The 17,278-nt window shown below is 40.1% G+C and overlaps 1 protein-coding gene across 13 annotated transcripts in view; it reads right to left on the bottom strand.

The window, feature by feature from the left end:
- The window catches only part of arvcfb (ARVCF delta catenin family member b), a 181,385-nt gene that overhangs the window by 90,042 nt on the left and 74,065 nt on the right, over positions 1-17,278 (bottom strand). Inside the window, exon 1 of one of the 13 annotated variants that reach the window (XM_088300934.1) lies at positions 6,552-6,778. The exons of the other annotated variants lie outside the window; for them this stretch is intronic. Within the exon in view, the coding sequence (XP_088157060.1) occupies positions 6,552-6,572 (21 nt within the window). The 5' untranslated portion in view covers positions 6,573-6,778. Of the gene's footprint in view, positions 1-6,551; positions 6,779-17,278 lie in introns of those variants that run through there. 13 annotated transcript variants of the gene reach the window in all.

Raw genomic sequence — 17,278 nt, 5'->3', positions numbered from 1 at the left:
ATCACTGCACGTGTCCCTCGGCTTTTGAGGCTCAGGTTGACACTCTTCACAACTTATTATGAAATTCCAAACAAATTAAAAATAAAAAGATGTGATAGGACAAGAGGGTTTTACTTATTTATACCAGTATATAAACCTCCAGCGGTCATTATGCAGTCACAGCCACTTATGCGGTGCAGATGCACTAGCGAGCTCAAAAGAGCCCATGGAATGTGTGAGGAGGCGCATCATTCCATTGTTCACAAGTGATTCCTGTGGGAATGGGGAGAGTGCATATCAAGAAAAGACGAGAAACAAGACTGTGCCATCCCATGTAATGACAGATGACAGCCGCCACTGAACATCTAAATGCCTCCATTAAGCTCGACAAATGGTTGTCTGCATGGAGAGCAAGCAGCACAAAGAATGCAACCAACACATTTGTCTTTCCATTTTGGGGAGTTCTGGTCCTGCTTTTGGATGAACTCTTGCCTCTGGTTAGCATAATGTTTGTGTTCAGCAGCAGCTGCTACAGCAGAAGCTGTGAGTAGCAAGAGTTGTAATTCAGCCAAAGTCGGTCAACTTACAGTGGTTTGGACTTTCATTCTACCTCGATTGCTCGCCCTTTTATTTTTCTAACTGGACCCAAGCCATCAGCAGGAACAGTGTGTTGTAAGATTCGGAACAGCATCCTAATGAGCTGCCGGACCTCATCAGAGTTCTTCTACCACCCGCAGGTCAATAAACGCCAGTACTCACTGCAAAGCCCCAACATGCTTTGTGACTGAGCTCTGAGAATGCAATAAACAGACTTATTGGAGTTTGGCTCTGCCTATCTTTACCCCAAAGTAAGAGTCAAAACGGCACAGAATCATAATGCAATTCAAATGTATATGTCTCTGTGTCTGCCCATCACACCGGCGTGTCATGTTCTACTTTGCAACAATGGAAATGACTCGCATGTGAGTGCAAAAACAGCAAAGAGAACTCATTCCAAGTCCTCGCGCTGCCACATGTCAGAGTCATCTGAATGGCCAGTCAACTTTATTACGAAAGAGCTGTCAGAGAGAATCATTAATCCCAAAAGGCAGCCAGAGACAGATGGTACCATGATGGCAGATCGATGCTTTCCCTGATGTCCTGACCATTTTCCAGTGGCAGGAAGTGGGCTAATCCTTCAAAAGAAAGTTCCAGACTAAACACGCAAGAGGGGCTTGAGCCAAGCCTTCCCCAGGCCCAGACATTACCCTACATATGCAGCCTCATACATTGGATGGAAGAGAAAGGGAGAAGTAGAGAGACGTGTTTTTTTTTCTGCTTGAGGGAAGCTTTATAAAAACTCTGACCTTCCCCCGAAGGGCCTCTCAAAGCGGTCCCAAGATACAGAATAAATGGGATGGAGGTGGGGCGTATATGAACTATAGAAGCAGAACCAAACTGAATGTTTGTACGTAATCACAGTTTGAAACAAACAGAAAACACATCTAATTCACTTTTGGCAATTTGATTAAATGATTTAGGCAGTGTAGTCAAAAAAAAATGTGATCAGGACATTTGCAGACACTGCTGTCAAAGATTATATGTACTTAGCCACATTTATTAGAAAACACGTTCAATGATTGGGTTATAATTTGCAATTGTTATGGGGTGCTTTCTATTACTAGAAGAAGTGACAATGCAGGAGGAGATATGAGTTGGATTCCTTTTGTGGCTAAAAGCGCTTTCTGGGAAGACCGTCAATGGATTTTGGAGTGTGTATGTGTGCGTATGTGTTGTGCGATTTTTGTTTTCCAGTTTTCATCCAGAAGACCACTTATGAGGCCAGAGGTCACTGATGTTGAGCAAGAGGGCCTGGCTCGCAATATCTTTTCTAGTTCATTGGTTCAAACGTGGCTCAGGGTTTGTGTGTTATACCTAAAAAGCTGCCGCATGGAATTGGACAATAGATTGTATTATACATGTGTAAAATCTAATCATAATTATCTTATTTACTGCCAGAATTTATCGTTTCCTTAGTCTTTTTTGTTGAAGCGTATCAACTATGATATGATTGAAATACAGTCGATCTCAGTTTTTTTCTGTCTCTTAAAATCTCAGAAGAAGCTGTGCAATGACTGAAATGATATCATTTTGTAATCTTACCACAATTTGTGTGACAGATTATTCTGATAAATAAAGAAAATATTGTCACGACAAGTCATGCTGCTTTAGTGACGCTCCGAGCACAGTTTTTATGCAATGTTGAATGAATGCCTGGTCCAGCGCACTGTGAGTGGGCACCTTTTTATTTCTTTTTTTTATTTTTTATTTATTTAATCTGATCAACAACATGATTCTTGTTGCTGCTTCCAGCAGCAAAGATAGAGGGGTGTTTATTTGACACAGTCAGGGAAACGATGAAACACACTGAACAAACAGCACTGGCATAAATGTTCTTGCTTGGGTTTGACACGTGTCTAGAGTCATCTATGACAAATTCAACAAATTTGTCAGCAGGGAGTAAAGGTCATCTAAATTTTAAAGGGGAAGTCAACCCCCAAAAAATCCTTGCAATAATATGTTGTATGTGCTTCCACTAGTCTAAACATGACACTGATTTATATCGCATTTGTGGATTATTAGTAAAGCAGCCAAATCCAATTTTTAGTCATCTCAGGGGGCGGCCATTTTGTCACATCTGTCGACTGAAATGACATCACGGTTGCTCAGTGCTCAGGTAACAACCAATCATGGTTCACAAGTTTTCTGAAGCTTAGCCATGAGTGACAAAATGGCATCCCTCTGACAAGGCTAAAAACAGATTGATTTTATCGCTGAATTAATATTAGATACATGTTAATTGATCACAATGTCATGTTTTGTCTAGTGGGCCTGCTTAGAATATATTCTTGTAAAGAAAATTTTTGGCTTGACTTCCCCTTTAAAGACATTACAAACTAGCAGAACAAGTGATGTGTTATCAGGCAAACTCTGCTGTGGACTGAAAGCAGCTGCGCAAAATGTTGGATAAAAGGCTCTGAATATGCAAAGAGAAACTGCAGCTCAAGCATGATAATAAGACTGCCATCTCATTAATGCACCGCTACTCTCCTCAATGCTGTTTTGTAACATGGCTATGTGTCAGGATCCCCTTCAGCCTCCCATTATATACCGCCCCTCAAATTTCTTTAATTCCATCGACGTGATGATAAAAGGAGAGGAAGAATTATTATCTTCAACAGTGGTCACACTGTGAAGGAACGAACGTGAGGCTGCATCAGTCAAGACGGGAGCCAGCAGTGTCTAAGGAGAGAGTGAGGGGGGTGCAAAAGAGGGGGGCGGGGTTGGGGTAGAATGAACACCTGCTGGTGATCCACAGCTACCACAGACAAAAAAGCACAAAAGCTGAGGGGGTGTTCATGTGATACATTGCATGGACATACAGTGCTCTATCTATAGCACGGTGCATTACTTGCAAGTTCACATTTGTGCATAATTCTTAGTGTCCGTTTGGATCACAGATGTCTGGGGTTGTGTTCCATTCAAATATTTATTACAAAGTCAGGACTACTTTCCAAAACTAAACTGCAGCAAAGACAGCCTGAGATCACATTACACTGGTAAAAAAAATATATATATCCCAACAGATGAAATAAAACAGGCACCGAGACATAATTGTTTTCCAATACCCATGATATAAAAGGGGATTTTTAAGCATCGTTGATGCTAGCACGTTGACCCAAAATCTTGAAACATACCGAGTATAAAACAACTGGACGAAGGATAAATATTGCTGCGGTCCAAAAATGGGAAGATATCTTTATTTAGGTCTATTTTGTTTCAATCACGCCCCCCCCCACACACACACACCTTAAAAGAATAAATATTAAGTATCACAACATCTGGGACAAAAGGGATTGAAGCAATTGAGTAAATGTTTGATTATTAATTGAGAATAGAGTTCACTCAATTAGTCAGTGTCACAGACTAAATAATTACTGGATAGTAATGAAAATATTTGAATTATAATAACTAGAACCATATCTTCAATCACGGATTGCTTCTACTTTCTACTTGAAACATATTTCATTTAAAAAAAAAAAAAAATACATGCTGACCATTGCATTCAATCTAAAAATTCCTGGTCCTTAAGTGCTACCAAGAAGACAAAAGCGTGTTTGACAACATGTTTAGGAAAGGTTAGCACTTAATGTAATCATTCGTCATCTAACAGGATATGCCGCATGATGGGAAGGCCATCTGTTATGACCCACCACCACATGATCATGTCTCCTGAAAGACCTTCAAAACGCAAGACCAGCACTCAAGCCCCCCCATCAAATACCCCCTCTGTTGATGCACTATCCTTCCTTAGTATGTGTTCATATGCTACCAGTCAAGAGTCATTATTCTTGTATGACTCGGAAACAAAAGCAATTTCTCATGCTCTACATGTCTTCAAATATTGATCCACTGATCCACAAAGGGAGCGCCTAAGGAAAAAGAGTGAATAAAAAGAGGAGTGGATGGTGCGCCAAAACACTGCTAATGCAAAATGAATAGCAGTTCTATTCATTTTTTTATTTTTCTTGAAGAGGGCAAACAGCACACGACAACGTAGCAGAAACTGTCAGGAAACTGGCAGACTCAACACAAGCCCTCCTTCCGTCTTTGGCTGCATCACTATGAATTATTTTGCTACTCAGATAGGTCCTCCTTGCTGAAGAGGAAGAGTGTCGTCTGGCTTTTGATAGACCTTGGAAGGACGCCGACTAATGGATTATTTATAATGTTTTCATTTCTTCTCCGTGACATATCTTTTTTTCTATTTTTCACGATGAGACGATGCTGCAGCCGCAGCATCTGAAGTTCGAGGCTTAGGGCACGGCACACTTCTGGTGTTCAGTCATCAAATTCAGATATGGTCTGCTGTAGTTTTCCTCACTAATTGGGTGGCTATGCAGCAATAATTGGGCAAAAAAGCTCATTTACAGTAACACTGCAGAACAGCCCTTGTCTCACCTCCAGCTAGAAAAACTGCATATAAAAACTGACTTTCAGCGCATTTACGGCAAAAACTAAATAAATACAAATCTTACAAAATATCATGTAATATAGTAAAAGGCAGACAATGTTTTAATTAGAGTCCCTGGTCTCTTCCTGGGTCCAAAATTAATATTTCGTAATGACTTGAATTTTTGTTTTGTACTCTGCTATGGTAACACAAATTAAATAAATAATGTAAAAAAATAAATAAATAAATAATTTCTTTATAAGAAAGTGAAGAACATCAAAGTTATTTTGGGAACAAAGGGGATCGTGCTTGCCAAAATTTTCAAATGTCAGCTGTGAGGAGTTTGAGTTTAAACCCTTTGCTTTTTCTCGATGTTTTCCCTCCACAATCAAGACTAAATAATGCCTAAACAACCAAATGATGGCTTAAACGTGATTAGGAGGCAGGTGCTCCCAACTGAGGAATGTCCAGCTAAGATGAAAAGGCCACGCCATGATGCCGGTCTCGCCTAAAGTATTCAAACCATCTTGGCCCTGCTGAGGTCATGGATTCAAGGTCATTCTGTCACTTCACTGAGCCATTTTAGGAAAAACATGGCAAGGACATATTCTTGGGTCATTGACATGCATTCCAGCACGCATACATCCAAGATAGGACCCCAACAAGTGGTGACCCTTGAGTAACGAGCCTGGTTTGAATCCATCAGCACTTGCATAACACTTAGAACCTTTCACAGTTATCACAGCCAACGGGATGGGGGAAAAATGGTGACTGAGGGACAACAAGCAGCATCTATCACTTATAACTACCGATTAGGTGACATTTATTTTCGCGGAGAAAGCCTTAACTCACGACAGCATTTTTTTTTTTCATAATAAACCACTGGTGGATAAGATGTTGGCCTTATTCAATCCTTCACTTTGTCTTTATTATTTATCATGAGAGAGTTGCCAAGCTTGACGGGAAAAGGCTCTTCAAATTCTCCAATAATGTATTCACATCATGGCCTGGTACACACAAATGCTCACAAGTCCGAACAAAAGCACATTCCATTGGTATCTATGCAAGAAAAAGACAAAAGAGTTTAAAGTCATGCCTTTCACACAATTGTCAGTACAGCCCATGCTATAAATCTGTCCTGAATTCAGTCAAGAGCGTTGCAGGCGGTTTGGACACAAACTTTCAGGTTGCCCCATGACCACACAACAGCAAAAGTCTTCTTGGAGGGTGCCCGTGACTGTTCCCACATGAAGACCACAAGTCAAGGTCCCGCACACGCGCACGCGCTCACGCAAAAAGTGTCGCACTAAGATCCACTATGTTAGGATGACATGTTTACTAAATCCCGTCGTATTCACCTGATGCCATCCCGTGCAAGGGGGCGGGACGCGTCAATCAATGCAAGCAGACGCGACATTTCGTCCTCAATGACCACTCCGAAACCAGCAATTAAACAGAACGGACAATGATCTAGAATAAAGGAGAACTGCACAACCCGGATTGATAATTATCGCTGGGGGGCAACGTGAAAAAGAGAGAGAAGCTCGCGATGAGACCGAGAACAGGCATCAATACGAACCTGTTTCACTTCGGCAGGCATGGTCCAAAATTTCCTCCTTTCGCTCCCCAAAATGGAAAAACCTCAGTGGGATTGAAATATCAGGCGGCTATTTCCGACAATCGGGAAAGTTTTGATTTTAACTCCTCCCGTGCGTTCGTGGCCTTGAGTTATCCACGAGTATTTACGTGGAGTTTTGCCTCCGTGAGCGCAGAGGTAGCTCCTCAGAAGCGGTCAGCCATCCTCGACTAGCCGCGTCAAATTCAACCACGTTAGCAATGAACATACCGGAAGCATCGTGAAGCCTTTCAAAGTAAAACCTAGCGTTCTGTTTATGTAGTTCTGCTCTGTCTGCTCAATAGCAACACTACAAAAACACAATATTAAAATATCGGCTGTGTAAATTCTTCATATCAAACTTTATGGACCCCAGAGCTCAAATATAATAGAGCAGTACACAACACATGATTTAGATGAATGACAATATTTGCTCTTTTTTTTTATTATTCAAATTGCGTTTTGGAAATCAGCAGCGAGCCAGCCAGACAGACAGACAGACAGACAGAGCGAGAGAGGAGAGAGAGAGAGAGAGAGAGAGAGAGAGAGAGAGAGAGAGATATCAATCGATAGATAGATAGATAGATAGATAGATAGATAGAATGAAAAGAGCAGTTAGCCACACACACGTTCGTAATTTTGATGTGACGATACGTGACGTCGACGGCAAATAAAAGCGTTTGTAATTTTTTTCAAATCCGGGTGATATGAAATCTATGAAATAGTTAAAGCTGTGGCTGATTCACCTTATACGTATCTTCATAAATGTTATTAAAAATGAATATGTAAATACTCCTGCAAAAACGATCCAAAAAAGTCACAATTTATTCCTCCGAGTCACTTTCTAAACAGACTATAACCAAATCGTGCCAAGCCAGCAACTTGTCTCATTTGGTCGTCGGCCAACAAAAACCTCTTACATGCGACGAGCATTGAGCAATACTGTGAACAGTTATCCACTTAACGTGGGGAAATTGGCCAACAAGATATGGGTGGGTGATTGAGTATTCAACTGCACTGTCTCTCTCAGCATTAAAAATGTAATCCTTCAAAATAATCCAAATTTGGAATAACTGATCCTGTAATCTGATTACAGTTTTTTTTCCTCTAACTGTAACAGAATACAGTTCCTTTTTTGTATATATATATATATATATATATATATATATATATATATATATATATATATATATATATAACACTACTTTTATTTTGAAATTGCACTAGATCCATCCAGTATTTCAACTGTATTTGTTGTATTTGACGAGTTTTAATATATGACAAGACCCTTTGCTGAAATGATGTATACGTCTATGGGATAGAGAGAAAATCTTGCTCTTTAATGAATCCAAGTCAATAGCATCTGGAGCAAAATTATGTGCAGACAGTGCACGCACTCAACAAACTGTATATCCTGTACGTGAGGTTACTATTATCCATTCATCCATTATCTAAACCGCTTATCCTCACATGAGTCGCGGGTGTGCTGGAGCCTATCCCAGTGTCTTCAGGCACGAGGCGGGGTACACACTGAACCTGTGGCCAGCCAATCGCAGGGCACTCAAAGACAGACAACCAGTCACACTCACAATCACACCTAGGGACAATTTAAAGTGTTCAATTAATCTGTGATGCATTTTTAAATGTAGTAATTTTAATTCGTTTTTAGGCCGGCTTTGTTAGTTTTTCGTAGTTTTACAGTATCACTGCAAAAAAAATGTTTTGTTTACTTTTAGTTTAGTCTTTATAAATTTCAGTATTAGTTTTTGTTTAAAAAAAAATACTATTTGACCTCTTCTTCCAGTAATTTAATTAATTGCCAAAGATGAAAACAAACAATTTTAGTTAGTTTTGTAAATGTAAAATGTAGTTTCAGTTATATTTACTCGTTATACTATTTCATTGACCTTGACTATGTTACCTAGTAAAAAAGAAAAAAAAACAACAGGGTGGGGCCAATGGAGAAGAGGAGAAAGGTGGGTTGCAGGGTGTTTTCTCTTTCTCTTTCTCTCTTGCTCTCTCTCTCTCTGTCTCTCTCTCTCTCACACACGTACACACACTCACACTTACACACACACCCACACCCCCACATACATTTCTTTGGGACCAACTCAGGGACCTTGGTGGTGTGGGACCAGCACCTTCTATCCAGCCCAGCTGTGTGTGTCTCTCACCCTCAGGACCCCTCCCCCTTTTTGGCATAGAGAGTGAAGCGAACGGAAAAAGAGTAAAAGGAGGGGCTCTCAGACACAAAACAAAAGTTGCCCCCATTGAGGCAAAGGCAAGCCCATACTCTGCAAATTTCTACACCCTACATACACACTGACACTGGCGGCTTCTTTTCTCTCCCTCTTTGTTCTGTTGCTCTCACTGCTCTGGATGTAAGGGAGGGCTGGGACGTACGTGAAAGAATTCACACTCCAATATCAAGTACTGTGTCCAGGACTACGGTGGAATGTTAATCTAATAACGTCAATGAAAGCTTAACCGAAAAACTTTGAGAGACGTTTGGACAGTCAAGAGAGGCCGAAAGGGATGACTGGACTAAAATAAACAGAGAAAGGAGAAATCCCAAGCAGAGGGGAAATGCCTGAGGTTTTGCATTCCACTAGCCTGGTAGTGCTGTTTCATTTCCCTAGTGTTGTGGATTCAATTGTTCCTAATGAAAGAGCTGACCCAACATGCACCACTGCATTTAGATTTAGTTCCTGGCCAAAATACCCCCTAACAGTTGCATTTATGCAACTGTTTCAACTCAATATCTTTGAAAGGTAAGATTCAAGGAATTTAACCTTTGATTATGTTTTACAACTTATTAAAAACCTATTAAGGACTGTGGAAAACTCATAAAAGTTAGAAAAAAAACAAAAAAAAAAGCATTAAGCTGAAACGCATTGCAGCTACTGAACGATTCAAACATTGGCAGCTTATAGAGTTAAAATGGCCTAAAAGGCTCCAACTGTATGGTGTGTATGTAATACTAAATTAAACAATTTCAACAATTCGTTTTGATGTCTTTTTTTTGTTTTTTTTTCAAATCACATCTCTAATGTGTTGACAGCACAGGAGAAAACCTGTACTCTCATAAGTATTCATTTTCTACTGTGTATCATGTTCTGGGTCACGGCTCAACTGGAGTTCTGTGGACTTTGGGAGCGAGGCGTGGTCCACACAGGACTGGTTGGCAGTGACATAAGTCTCCCCTTCAGGGGACTGTAAGCTTTTGCAAATTCCATGCATGTAATGTATACACAGTCGAAAGCAATCAATTATTATAGTAAAAAAAACACAAAAAAAACACCCCAAACTACCTCAATTTACTAGTGGCTCTGGATATTACTTTTTGCGGATGCCAATTGCAGATTGAAGTCAGATGGTTCTCCCGATCAGATCACGTGATTGGAACATTTTTCCGATTTTTCCGATCAGTATTTTGGATACATTGGATTTTTGAATGAGCTACATTTGTAAAGAATCACAAAGCAACTCAAGTGTCCTCAGGTACAAATATATTGTCAAATGAAACAGCAAAATCTTAGTTTTATATTAAAACATGTAATGTTCTGGGTTTGTGTGGTGGCGAGATGAGAAAGATGAGAGGCGGTTAAAAAAAGAACACACACACAAATTGCTGGATCTTTGCAAAAATGGTTGTCTTTTGAAAGGTGCAACGTTTTGAGCCCAGTGGATTCGGTATAAGCAGATACTCAAAATCAAATTACTGACTCTGTTGCAAATTCTTAGTTTAGTTAGACGTTTATACTTATCGTGGTCCTTTTTGATAGCATCTCAGCATTGGTTAAGAAACATTTGGACAATAACTAGAAGGACATTAGAAAAACCTACAGGATGTCATTCATTTGCATTTAACATTAAATGTTAAATAAAATGAAAATTCTGGTCAAATGTATTTTCATACATTTCTATTCCTCCATTTTTACATCTATTACAGCACACGGAGAACATACGGTTGGAATGTCAATTTAAATACATTCAAGAAGGATGAATCTTAAATGAAATGTTTGGCAAAAGAGGCAACTCAGGTAAGTTCCCGCCTTTTCACGCATTCCTACAACATTACAGTAACCCTCTACAAAACGAGACATTTCACATGCTAAGTCCAAATTCTTTTACTTGAGACTGTCTGAAATGCACCAACATATAAACGCCTTCGGGCTCCAGTGTGAAAAAAATCACTTGAGACTGCATTCGTGTGTGACATGAAATGGAAGAAATTGCAGGCTGAGCGATGTTCAGTATGTCCGGTTTTATGTCCTGAGGCAATGCCAGACATCATATAGTCTCTAGAAAAGTGGAACAATCTGTGCGTGTGTGTGTGATCAAACATTTTAGTGTACCTGGTTCTTAAATTGGAAGGATTTCATGCCCACATAAATCTGAAAGATGAAATAAAAATCTTGTAATATGCCGTGTTGGGAATAACACCGTTTAAACGAGTTAATGGCATTCGCAAACTTTTTTTTTTTTTTTAATGGAGCAATCCAACAAATTATTTTTCCTGTAATTGAAACGCCGTACTTGTTATTGTACCTTAATACCAATGTGTTACAACTGATTTCTTAGTTCCGACTACTGCGTAATCCGAACGCACTCGGTCTACACAAAAAGGCCTCATCCCGTGTCTCTTAATTGCAACGCTCCAATAGCTCCTCACTCCTCAAAACAACCCGGAAGTTGTTCTCACGCAGCCATATTAATAGTCTAAAAACACGCATCGCGCATCAATGATCTTCCACGGGCTATCTTAATTAAATCGAGGGACGGATGGCTCCTCTGCGGAAGTCCTGCAGCTCCTTAAAGTTGATGTACGAAAAGAGACGTGTACCAGCTGGACTTCCAATTCAATAGTTATAATCCATGTATGTGTCTTTCCTAATTATTTTAGTTTTATTATATATTTTGGTAAGTGTCTGTTGTATTTGGGGAAGTATAAATCTTAAAATTATATTTGTTTGGGATAGCAGAAATGTATTATGCGCTATCAAGGGTAGTCAAGAGAAAGGGAAAACCACTGGCATATACACAGTTGGGCTGCTAAGATTAGTCGACTAATCACGACGACATTGAAAAACCTAATGCTCGACTAATAATTAAGTAGTCGACGAGTCGTTTATTTATATATTTATTTAGAAGCTGTAATGCTTTTCTCTTGAAACAGGCTCGTCTCGCGCTTTTCCCCGCTGGCTGTTGCCTGTCTAAGGAGCACATGCGCAGTCGCGGTGATCTGGGTCATCCGTGTAAGCATTGTGGGTAATGAGGCAGGGTATCATGGCTACCTGGTGTTAGCAACAGAGTCCTAAAGTTACGGCACATTTCACCCAGAAATACTTAGGATGCAAACATCTCGTTCATGGCTGCGCGGAGGGGATGCGCGATCATCAGGAAAGGAAGCACATTATGGCTGATGTCTTTTTTTTTTTTAATTCTTGACACGTTCAGTCGCGTCAGGTCGCTGTTGTTAGCACACGCACACAAAGGTGTGTTTTATGTATACAGTCACAATGTCCTTTTTGCTACGCTAACATATTACAGCGGCTAATATGGATTAAGGAGGCGTTAGTCAGTGAACTGCCGTTTTTTTACATACCAAAAATATGTGTTTATGCCGTGTTTGACAAAGGAGAAAGATCCCACGCTCTCTCTCGCAAACAGAGTGATGCGTTCATGAACAACTGCAAAATTCTAGTGCGGAAAATAACTAAACATGACATATATGCCACAATCCCTCATTGGTGTCACAAAACAATAAAACACATAATTAAGTTTGTTGCAATATACTACGTTATAGTACTTACATAAAAATAATTACCAAATATATTCCCAACATTTAAAGATTTTATTCCCTGTTGCATTCATTGTGTTGACCAATTTACTACTATTAAGATAGTAGTCGTAAACCATACTCGTGAAGAAAAAGATTTCTTTCGCAAAGTGCATTTTCCTAATTTAATCATCTTATTTTACAACCTCTATAATTAAAAAAAAAAGGCTTGGTCCCCAAGAAGAGGGCTTTTTTTGCACTCATAGTTTTGTAGTATTAGTGCAACTTTGCATAGTGTATAGTTTACGTTTCATTTTTAAATGCACAAAATTGCAGCCGAAACCTTTAAGGCCACACAATATTGCCTTCAATTTAAGCTCTTATGAACATCTCAGAAATGCTGGTACAAGCTGCAAAGCTTCATCAAAGTTGAATGTTGTATCATCTCATTATTTTGCACATATATATAGAATTAAGCTGTAAACTAATTATGGTTATCTAGAAGCTTGCTTGTGCGACATGCCGGAATTTATTTATGATCTGATTAATCGACTAATCGTGACTACTGTTAGTGATTAGTCGACTACTAAAATAATTCTTACACAGTTAAACTGGTAGAGTAAGTTTTACAGTCAATGTTTATTCCCCTCTAATTGTATTTAAACAATTTGGAGTCTACTAGAGCCACTAGCACGGGAGTAAATCTTCACAATGGATCAAAATCTCTCAACTCTGAGTACATGAGGCCCCTCCCCCAATTCCTCCAACAAAATGTACTGTTTAGAAAAAAAATAACAACACCAAAAATGTGCATCCTTATTTTAGGTAAAATTTCCATCTGAGTGTGTGGAGTTAGATGGTCCGCAGTTGACTAATTCGCTAGTATTTTGTGAGCCTTAGGAGAACCTTTCAGACGCCTGAACACACATTTTGAAAAGCTTGAGTCCTCCCATGTGGGTGTCCAAATTTAACAGCCCAACGCTGAACATAATCTCTAATGTGCCATTGTAGTTTTTAATTATTGCAAGGGAAGATTCGACAGAAGAACAGAGTTGTCCAAGATGACAAACAGCAATAAATGTGTCATTTATATTGAATAATTGACGGAACCAATTGCACAAAAAACAAGGCAATGTAGTGGTAAAAACGGAAAATATGTTTATTGAACTCGCGAGGCTTGTTTAAAAAGCTTTGTTGAACACCTACAGACCTGTAATAACCTCGAAGAATGTTTTCAATGAGACTTTTTTTTTATGTTAAATAGGATCAGCACCCAGCCATGTTTGGTTTTCCTGCTGGACACTAAGGACAGGTCACATTCCACAGGGGCACTGGGGTCTCATGAAGGAGAAGGTCTTTATTGTAAACATATGGGCTACAGTTTGGATTCTGGATCAAAGAACCAAGGTGAAATGTATGTTTGGAATACCTCGGTCTTCTTCAAGTATCTGTAGGAAGGAATTCTAGCCACTGACACCATCAGTTCATATGTAAAGAGGATTTGAAGTGAAGAAAATTGGAGCAGCCCCCAGATACCCTTCTTAGTGCTTTTAGTGAACTTAATGCTTTATTGGATTGTGATCAAATGGCAGGGACTTGGACTAAGGCAGACATTAAGTCTTCTAGTGGGCTGATTTGAAGGCTGAAGGTTTGAAGTCCACCATAGAGGAATATAAATAGCTCACCTGATATGAAAGGCATTTCCATTTCTGGCCATTTTTTCTTGATATCTGTGTAAAATAGAGAAATATGCCCAACGTAGAGTTAAATTGAGTCTTTGTATGTGTGCCAAACCAAGACACAAAATGGTCTTTCACCTTATCAGACCTTGAACAGTTAGCGGTGTGATTCATAGGCCCTTCCAACTGACATTAAAGCTTTACGTTTGCAAATTCCTCTTTTGAATATGCATGTTCTGCAAATGTACGTTTTTAAGTAATGTGACTCTGCCGGAAAGTTGATACTTCGTTGGGGGTCTACACAAAAGAAACAATGACAATATGGTCCTTCATTGTTGTCTTTGGGAAAAGACACAAGCAAATGATTAGAGGAAACAATTGAAACACATGCATGTCCTCTGTTTTTACAGACTACCGTTTTCAATGTTTAAGGCTGTTTTACAAGCAAATTTATGTTGGTAAAATCAGTCATTGGGGTGCAAAAAAGTAGCACATTCTCTATTGCAAATGCTAAATTTCGGTTCACTTGGCCTAAATCTAGACAACAACCTGAGAAGTGTGTTGTGGTTGTGGCTGATGATGCCTGAAGTATGAAAAGAAGTCAACATAAGTGGGTAGATGCGACGCTTTTAAAAATGAAGAAAAAAGGATAACGATATGCACATCTAAATTAGAACGTTTCAACATATTGGGTTTAGCTCCCCTTTAAATATGTTGTTTATGAACATGAATCAGGTTCAATTTAGCCAAATGACATTGGCATCCGTTGCCCAGGTTCCCCTAAGCAAGGCATCACCTCAAAATTGCTGTCCGCTGTCCCACAGCATCACTAAAGCAGTGTGCTCACTCCTTTTATACATTAAATTCACACTTCAAATTGTGTGATATTTTTTTTCCCAGTTAAATTAACTCTGGTCACTGATAGTGTTGTGGTACATCCGCTTGAGTTGTGTGCGGGCAGCGTGGGTCCGGTTCCCACTCGGTGACGGTGTCTATGTCTGCCCTGTGACTGGTTTGCGACCAGTTCAGGGTGTAGTGTGCCTTTCGCCCGTAGTCAGCTGGACCCTCCCGCGACCCCGTACAGGATAAGCGGTGTGGATAATGACATGACATGACATGACATAATTAACTCTTCCAGAGCCTAGATGATCGCAAATAGGGCTGCACAATATTTGGGAAATGATCTTCATTGCCATAATGGCACATGCAATATGTGGATCACGAAGACTGACTCTGAAATCAGATGCAACCTTCAATGTCATTACTAACACTAAATAATTAGATAAGAATACACTGAGCCTGCTTATTTTTCCAAATGAGAAAAATATATATCTTTCTATATAAATAAAGACGTCATTTCATCAGGTGCATGTTAAATATCGCAATATCAACATTGCAATCAGTATTCGACACGCATTTGGCATATCGCATGTCTTCCCAATATTGCGCCATCTTAGTTGTAATCCATCACTCCAACAACGACATGAATTAAAACACTTCAAACAATTGTGGAGACATAAGTTGGTGTTTTGTATAGAAACATGCACACCAAGCAGCAACATTCTTGGCATTCTTTACTGGCTGCTCCACATAACAGCAGTATGAGAAAAAATAAGTAGAAAAAGAGGACCTTGGGAACAGTGTGAGGTGAAAAAATAAACAAAGGGTCCACTTTCACACTAAGGTAATTAGGGTGTTTATGGAGGGCGAGAAGGTTCGTGATGGCACAGTGAGTGCAAAAAACACGGTAGAGATAGAGGAGGAAAAGAAAAGGAGAGCAGGGGGGGAACTAAGGCTCATTGTTAGGAAGCTGATTTATGAGGGTACAAGGTCTCCCTGGCCCAGCCAGTCGAAGGATAGATCTTCTGTCACTATATCACCCTCAGCCCTTTGTATGCATCGTGCCTAGACGAGGCTGGGGGCTGCGTGGAGATGAAAGCGGGTGGAGGGCGACCGGGCCGATTGTTGGTTGAGTGCTGCAGTGCCATGGCAGGGCTGGGGCCTGCACATCCTCACCACAGACAGCAGCTCCGATCAAAAGCTGCACTCCTCTCTCCCTTCTAAGCCTGAAAAGTCTTTGAAAACTTCCCACTACATACAGACAACAAGATAATAGAGGTCTGCAGTGCCCGAAGCCCGCTGAATAATAACACTTCAACACTAAACCAACAGTTTATGATATCCATGATGCATGAAATGATCCTGTGTTTTCTTATCAATGGGCGCGGCACGAGATGGGAGAGATGAGGCGTCTGGTGAAATCAGGTCACCTTCTCCCTCAGCCTCAGAGGGATGGGGCTGTCTGTGTCTTGTCTGTCTCCACACATAGAACTCCCCATAATACCTCACTTGATCTTTCAAAGCCTTGATGATGACGCACCTTCAGGCAAAAATCAATTTGCAAAGGCGAGTGCAATGTCAAATGAAGAAAGGGTGTCTTGGTATGAGCGGTCGCATGCAAGGACTGTCACTGGATAAAGATTCAAAACTCTTTTCCATCTGTGTCACTGAATCTCTATTGATGATTACGTCAAAAGGACGCTAATGGGCTGTCTGACTGAAATGTTTTGATGCAACAGCATGAGCACGTTCTTTGCATTGTTCCATAAACAGTGAAATTGACTTAACTTGATGCACCGTCTCAGATTCAATTTCTGATGTCAAAGCCCAGTCCACAGCAAAACTCAGTGACTTGCCTTACGGCTCCAATACATTTCGAGCGAAACGTATTCTATGCACTTGTGGAGAATTATACCAAACGTACAACAAGCTCTTTCTTATTCCAGTAAAAATTGCATGTGCATCATAGCATATGATGTTTTCAAGTTTTATTTTCTCTGTATTATGCCACATAATATCAGTGCACAACTCGCATGCTGAACTAAATGGTACAAATACACAAACTGAGCACGTGTGGCCTGCAGTCTTTCTAAAGCTACTGCTGGTCATCATGATGTAAAATTCTTCATATTTTTGTGATCAACTCCGGTTATATCCAAGTTCACTTCCGAAGGATGTGCACAGTGTGTGGGTTGAGTTGCAGTGTGTGTGTGGGATGGTGTGGGAAAACGTAGGCAGTAAGGACAATTCACAGTCTACAAATCCTATAAACCTTTGAGTACATACATTGCCCCATTCAAACACAAGTACATATACACACACAGTATTAGTAGTTGAGTAAAGAAAGGGTGCCGGGTGAAAGATGAACACTTTCATCTGTGTGAGGCCCT

Source organism: Idiotropiscis lumnitzeri, chromosome 1 (assembly GCF_059441095.1).
Source record: "Idiotropiscis lumnitzeri isolate Australia: NSW breed Sydney's pygmy pipehorse chromosome 1, RoL_Ilum_1.0, whole genome shotgun sequence".
Classification (NCBI taxonomy): domain Eukaryota; kingdom Metazoa; phylum Chordata; class Actinopteri; order Syngnathiformes; family Syngnathidae; genus Idiotropiscis; species Idiotropiscis lumnitzeri.
This window is presented reverse-complemented; position numbering and strand designations above follow the sequence as displayed.